At 38.2% G+C, this 7,967-nt stretch overlaps 1 protein-coding gene across 2 annotated transcripts in view; it reads right to left on the bottom strand.

The window, feature by feature from the left end:
• Positions 1–2,021: 2,021 nt before the first annotated feature.
• LOC118282471 (protein bric-a-brac 1) overlaps positions 2,022–7,967 on the bottom strand; it is a 263,672-nt gene continuing 257,726 nt past the window's right edge. For both annotated transcript variants that reach the window (XM_035603557.2, XM_035572671.2), the window contains one exon: positions 2,022–7,641. In XM_035603557.2, the coding sequence (XP_035459450.1) occupies positions 7,180–7,641 (462 nt within the window). In that variant the 3' untranslated portion in view covers positions 2,022–7,179. The remainder of the gene's footprint in view (positions 7,642–7,967) is intronic.

Genomic DNA, 7,967 nt, shown 5'->3' with positions numbered 1-7,967 from the left:
TTTATCATTGTCCTTAAAGTGTACAATGGGCTACAAGTATAAGAATTATTAGGTACTAACCACATTGGTAATTCGGCGCATATGCCTCAAACGCTGGAAGTGTTAGTAGGTTATGCAGGCTAAAAGTACCTGTAAACCGATAGATTTTCATAAAAAATATTTTTAGTGATAACCGTAACGTAGAAAGAGTGATAGGACTGAGGAGTTTCGGAATGTTGACCTAAGCTCGGCTTAGGACATTTAATTTAATCATCATGCGACACGCGAGCCTTTTAGGTACGACTTATGTATTTCAGTGTGTTAGGAACGTCAGTTTCTTCAATAAGACAGTAGATGGCGTTATTCAACTGTTCTTTGTGGAGGTTCTAATACCTTTCTAAGCATGATTTTATAAAATAGATTGGATCATCATTGATATAATATACTCACTATAAACTTTCATTATATATACCAATTAGGAAGTACTCTAAGCATCTACTCATATATTACATAATCCTATTAAAGGTTGTTAGTCTCGTAAGATACCTATGGACTATGAATAATAATAATAAACTACTTACATACCTACTATGCAGTTATCATATACATTATAATCGACTTATAGCGTTAAGACACATACCGTACCTAGATATAAGTACTCTATTTATTGTATTTTGCGTTCTGCCCTATTTAATTTACATACATATTTATGTGAAGTAAATAATTGTGTAAACGAAAATGTATACTACTCTCAATGTGAATGCCATGCAGGGCTGCATAATTATTAGTTTGAAAATTTTGCTAATCACAATATAATTTTTTTTCATTTATTCAATTCAATAACAAAATACATTGTGTTTGAATGTGTTACATAAAAAAAAAACGATATCGATACCTAATATAATATCGACTACCTACATAGGAGAACCTTTTCAAGAAAGAAAAATAGGAGACCAGTATTGAAAAAAATATTGTGATGACGCAAAATTTTCGTTTAAATTTCGACATTCAACAAAATAGCTAAGTGGGTTGGACATTCTAACGTGATGTAGATTTGTGTGGAATATGCTGTCCTCTATTTATTACTACATATTAAAATTTGTGTATCATGCAGTCTTTTGGCAAAGTGTTGTGATTTTTTACATTTTTGTGTAATTGTGTTTTACTAAATTATACTCATGTACTTACAACAATAAAAAGAAATGCAGTAAAAGCCGTCAAATTTATGTCAACCACTTTGTCATGTTAGGGTGGCAGGTACCCACATAACCCTATCGATTAACGACATCAACCCACATTGATTTTTAAAATTTCATTTATCTTCCAACTTTTTAATTAAACGGACTTGGTTAGGCTATTGATAAAATTGTGTAAAGTTTTAAACGCCCATAGATATCTACATTAAAACTAATCTCGAATATATGCAATGTTTATTTTTAGGCAGAGCTGTATCCCTAAGAAAAGCTTGGCAAGAGCTTAGGGCGCTAGGTTACAGAAGAGCGCCATGAAACATGCGTGCCCAACCAAAGAATACTAGCGCAACTGCTCATATATAGCTTCACGCTTCTGTTTTAGGGTTACTGGTTACCCAGTAAACACAGGTACCTAGATAAAATATCTAACAACTCTCGGTGTTTATATTACCAATCAAATATAAGAACTCATGTCAAAGTTCTATCCGTTTGACATTCATAATTAGGTACCACTAAAATAATAGTGCGAGGGAGTCTGACCACAAGCAACGGACTTGATGAGACATAGTCTTATTGATATAAATTTCAATTACCTACGTAGCTATACCTATGTGAGGTCAATCTCTTACTCATGACTTAGTCGACCAACAATGCTGTAGTTTTTTAAAACAGCATACACAATAATTATGGCTATTCTTGTATTGGTTAAACAGGATCTGTTACTAATGTTGCTGCCATCTGGCCAGCAAAAAATTTAAACTAATCACTACCGCCATCTATAAACAGTTTCCTACATTAAAAGGGACAGGGCAAAACAAAAAATACCAACTTTGAAATAAAACAACACGCTTGCTCTATTTTCATGTTATATTATTTATTCAGACAACGGTACACTGTGACAATAACAAACTTAAATTAATGAATTTAATGGAGACAGATATACTACATACAATGTATTTATTTACCGGCCATTATAGACCTGTGTTCACTTGGGTAACATCTAGACGAATACCAGCATGATTAAAAGATTACATCAATTTTCATAAATTGTACTTAAGATAAACACTGAATGTATCGATATTAGTGTGCCACTTGTACAATCATCGTTTACTAACTCTGTGCCTTTAAAGAGTAATCGTAACACCACTAAGAATATTGTAGCGAGTGTAGCGAAAGTTCTGCTCTCAGATTCCACTTGTACCGAAAAAGAGATGGGTTATGAAACGATGATTCTACTGAGATGGTGTAGACATAGCGTGGCAACTGCCTAAACATTTACTTACAGTTATTATAATAATACGTGTTTACCTACATACAAATAAAGTTACACCATTTCAGGAACACAGAATAACATAAGTTCGAAATTATCTTAATAATAAATAACTGAATTAAAGAAATAATCTGTGCTCACTGCGGTCTTGGCCGTGTTTTGTCTATTGCAAGTTACTAGACAGGTACATTGTATATGAGTACCTAAAGTTCTTTTCTTTATTACAAAACGCAGCCAAAACCAGGCAGTTTGATAGTGAAATCTAATTAATAACAATAGTTTTATCGCAGACTAACCAAGTTAACGTTTGTTTACAATATTGTAATAAAATTAAAATTACATTTTTTTGTAATAGCAAATACTTGTTTTATTTGATTTTGTCATCCCAATAATAAGACAGGTGGAAAGAGAGTTGTTTGACCAACTGATTTCATTCAAGCAGTTACCAGATACATAGGAGATTGACCAGTAAGTATAGGTTTCAGTGAAACTATTAACAAAACATCTGATAGTAGTAATAAAAGTAGTGGGGTGACAAAACCTAATCTGTGTAGTGATATGTACCTAGGTCATTACCTGATACCTACAAGTAGTAAAAAGCAAGAAGACAGTATATGTATAGGTATCGGTACGCGGATACCTAACGACAATGTCACTTAAAACTAAACAGTCGCACATTAAACACTGGAATTGTAAAAGTAAAATATTTTTGGTTACAATGGACATGCTACTAAAGTAAAGGTCAATTTGAGCCCAACAGCGGCAGTTGCGCTACATCAAATAAATATCCACATTATAATAATCCAAAAGAGCAATCATATCAGTAGATATATAATATCGTTCTTCAAATTATATATATTTATCACAAAAAAAGTTAAGATTTGTCATGCAGTATAACACATTGTAATGGTCGCCAGTAACGATTAGATTAACTAATATAAAAAAAAATTAACATCTATTCATGTAAATTACAAACCAACCAAAACCGCCTCTGTAGGTGTATTTATATACTACAAGTTTTTACTTATCTATCACGAAAATAACACATAGGTACTTATTTATGTAATCCGAAATGTATATGTTTTCCAATACAATAAATTAATGTTTAATTATAACTACAAAATCCACATTCTGATACAAAAAAATATGAACCATAAGTGATTCAGTTTAAAACAAATGGCACTTGCATGTCTGCATTGTTTAATTAATGGATTTTAGTGATCGTGTTATCGTTCACAAAGAAATAGAACCAATTTGGACATCGAATAGTTAGCTATCGCTTGCCTGTCAGGGTATTACCACATCGCCCAAATATATAATTTTATGTATATTTTTTTCTATATAATAGTCATATGTATTTATCTTTTATATAATAATTTTGAATTTTTATTTTATTCTAACTTTTTATATTTAAGCACGTTCGGGTGGCGGGCAGCAATAGTGCAGTGCTCTATAGCGACTGGCGTATACCGGCAGCATGCCGCGTCGTGCCGAGCCCGAGTCCTGCCCGGCTGCTGCCAGCCGCATCCCCCCAACACTTACTGTGGTCAAAAATTTGGAAGGCACTTTCTACTTTTCAAAAAATTTAAATTTTAATTTATTTTTTGAACACATTAGCCTAACCTTACACAATAGAAAATATGCGTAGTAAAATTTACCAAAATCTACGCAATTCGTCCGAAACGTTATAGGCCCAGTATATAATTTTTTAATTTTTTTACCTAGATTAAATTTATTTCCAAAAGGACAGCCAAATAGTTTTAACATTAATCTGAATTGCAGATGTAATAATTTTTTCACAAATTTAATAATTTGGTCTTTTTTATATTCTAGTTCCAAACTTTAACCGAACCGGATATTCCAAATACCAAATAATAATGAAGTATCAAGGCCACTTGGAGACTAATTATAAAACATGGTCACCATGTTTTGCGACGAGTCCTCGCCGGCGCGCAGCCGCACGCGCAGCGCGCACGCCGCGCGCGCCTCCCACGCGCCAGCCTCTCCCCACAACGCGATAAATGAATACGTGAACGCCAACAATTTCCGCCAACAATACCTAAATCGTGGATACCCCTGCGGCAAGAAGGTAACACTAGTAATTTTAATCCAAACTATGAAACGAAATTATGCGTCCAGGAAGTAGTTGTTGATAAAACAAATTTGTACATACACACCTTAAAGTCCTAGCGACGGCGACACGCGGGGCGAGGCGCGGGCGCACCCGCCCCGCGACCTATAGCGTCGAATAACACTGGATCTCGCTACGAGTAGTTACATAGCTAATATAAGCAAATTGAAATGTATAATACTAATCATGCATAGGTGGTACAGCAGACAAATGAATGATGAACATTCAGTAGGTACTTGGCGATTTCAGTGCACCTAAATCTAAGTGCGGCGGGCCACGCTTCTCGAAGTTAACGCTTTACAGAAGACTCACGGAGTTACGGATCAATGTCAATTGGGAAGAGGAAACCTGTATTACATTTTATAAAGTGATTCTGTAATCACGTGTGAAGGTAGCTCACACCCAGGTCGTACCAGCGTTGTGCCAGAAACCATACTCAGTCAAGTCATGAGATCATTGTGAGAAAGTATCAGCTGTGAGCCTTAAACTTGGTTCCGAAAGCTTCATTAAATAAAATAATCTTGCATTTATTCGTAGTTCTTAATTAAATAACACTATTTTATCAATAAGCTTTACAATCTCTTAGTGTAACAAAATTATTTCTTAATTATAATAAAAATAGGTCGTTGAAAGATGTGGTATCTTGTATTTATGTAGAGTGGCAACACATTTATTGACGTGAATTAAGTTTGTGTGTAGAGAGTCCATCTTGTGTGTCGTTTTAAATTATTTGTTCTGTCTTTTAACGTAGGTATGTTCACTCTCCTTTTTGTGCAAACAACAAACTTTAATTCCGTCACTTACATGTATAAACAATTAAATAATAATAATTATATAACGAGCCTTGAACGTTTAACAGAAGATAATATTAACTAAAGCATCGTAGTATTAAATATAACCACGTTTATAGGCGTTTTGAACGCCTGCACAACAATTCAAGAGTTGAATTGTTTAAAAAATATTTTAGAGTGTGAACACTAGGTTCTAAAATGTTGCCACGCTAGAAAAGTACAGTCAGAATCTGAGACTGTCCCTAGGGACAGGAAGGGGTGTTACTGTTAACAGGTAGAAGCGGGCACCGTCGCGTACACCTAACATAGCCTAACATTTGGAACAATCACTACTGACTAACGATACGAGTACATCTAAATTACATTTGGCGATCACTAATTCTACACGTATGTGAATCGCTGCACGAACAGTGAACAATGAGCTGAGAAGCGGGAGCCCCGCAAGCGACAACACACACTATTCACTATGACGGTTACTAGAGAAATTGACATCGACCTGACATGAAACGATAGGACAGCTACACTTTAAGAATTAAATCTAAAGATAATCCATCATTTCTTAAATATGTTTGTTGAATCATAATGAATAGGTATACCGAACAGTCTTTTGAATCGGGCCGAATAAATATACATATATTATATAATGTATACATACGTATATATAATATATTTTTTTTTAAATTTTGATAATCCCTACGTTCACAGATGGATCTAGATTGTAATGCATTAGTTTAAACTTACACGTATCTCGAAGTTCTACTTATGATAAGATAATAATAGTGTGTGGAAACCGGGCGGCGCCGGCGCACTGCGTGGCCGACCACGCGCCCGCGCCCATCAAAGGATATTAAAGAAAACTTAAAATATATCAATGGAACACAATACATAATGATAAAATTATAATAAATCCATAAAGTTACAAAAGTTAACTAATAACAAAGCATTGTATTGCACAGCGAGTCCACAATAATTTATTAAATATATGATCATAAATTAATGCCGATTTGAAATATTGATTAAAACAACTTAACCCGTCTCGGGCCCGTCACGTGATCGTCTCTAAACTCCGAGTGGTAAACAGCTCCAGTTCGTCCTTGGAATGTGCAACGGGCGCAACGATGTGTCTGCCTGCACCGACACACACTTCACACAATTATATTACTCTCTGCGTGCAATCCGCACCGAGGACTGCAACATTTGGCATCTCGCGGCTGGTCGCTTCGATCCGCCTGACGGTAGTGAGTACTATGCGACAGCGCTGTCGTGTCTCCTGATACCGCCAATATTGTTTGCTACGTCACCGCAGTTTCAACTGTCCCGCATAAAACGTAAAACACTTGTCAACAAAATACATACAGATTCACACAAATTCTTTGGGATACAAGGAAAGATCTTACTAGATCTGTTTTCACGAGGTTTCAGAAAGTTTCATAAATTTAAATCAATCATCTCATTTACACAGTCAGCACCATAACACGTGCTTCAAGCTCTTGTGTAAATGCAATAAATTCAAACATACCGCTGTTAGTGATGCTGACTGCACTGCGGTGATAAAAATTAATGACGTCGACTGTTATATCGGCTTTCAGTTTGAAAGAGAGACAATGTATCGGGCGTGGGGTCCACAGAGCATGGAGTGGCAGCACCCGGTCGGGTGGGGGAGCTCTGCAGGTGGTGGGGACCCCGCGTCGTTACGGTTTAATAATAGGTGGAGCTGTTTCCGTTCGGAACGAAGTACTTGTACGCGGGCATCGGGATCGGCGGCGGCGGCAGGCCCATGGGCGGCATCACCGGCACCATGCCCGCGGCCTCGCTTCAGATGTCCGCGCGCCCATCCACCGCGTCCAGCTCGGAGGGAGACGAGCCTTGGCCAGAGCTCTTCCTGGCGTGGCCTTGTCCATTCTTTGGGGGACCCATCAGCGTAATGTCAGAAGCGGTATCGCGGTCGCTGTAGCGGCTCTCAGTCGGTGAGGCGAAGGGGCGGAATGGATCTGGATGCTTGGCGGGCTCCAGCGCGTGGCCGGGTGGCGGGGGCGAGCACAGGGGCGACTCGAGCCCGGTGGACAGCGGCGAGGTGAGCTGCGGCGACGACTGCATGGGCGGGCCCATGTGCGGCGGGTGGTCGGGCGGGCGCTGGCCGGCCACCATGTTGCACATCTGCCGGCGCAGGCCGTGCGCCACGGCGGCCACGGCGGCGGCGGCGGCGGCGTTGGGCGACATGCGACCCTCGCGGCCGTTGCCACATCCGATGTACGCGTTTGGAACGGCCACACCGTCCTGAAACACGCACACCGCCACATACAATGCTTGCTCGACACTCTACAAGATCGCAAGTCGATGGTACATCAGTCCCGTGTAACGATGTTATCACACGGGACTCTATTGTTACAAACGTCGATATCTTAAGTAACCAAATGCATGGCAACCGCACAGCCATTTGTGCTAATTGACTATCGCAATGGCATTTTCGCATAGCTGCGGAGTTGTGGGGCCAAACATATAAACATGAATATAATAAATAAATAAGTTCGTAGAAAATTGTTAATGCTTCTTACTCGCAATCTTACGTCAGGAATCACGTGTGGCATTTTTAGATATAATAG

This window comes from Spodoptera frugiperda, chromosome 25 (genome assembly GCF_023101765.2).
Source record: "Spodoptera frugiperda isolate SF20-4 chromosome 25, AGI-APGP_CSIRO_Sfru_2.0, whole genome shotgun sequence".
Lineage (NCBI taxonomy): Eukaryota > Metazoa > Arthropoda > Insecta > Lepidoptera > Noctuidae > Spodoptera > Spodoptera frugiperda.
This window is presented reverse-complemented; position numbering and strand designations above follow the sequence as displayed.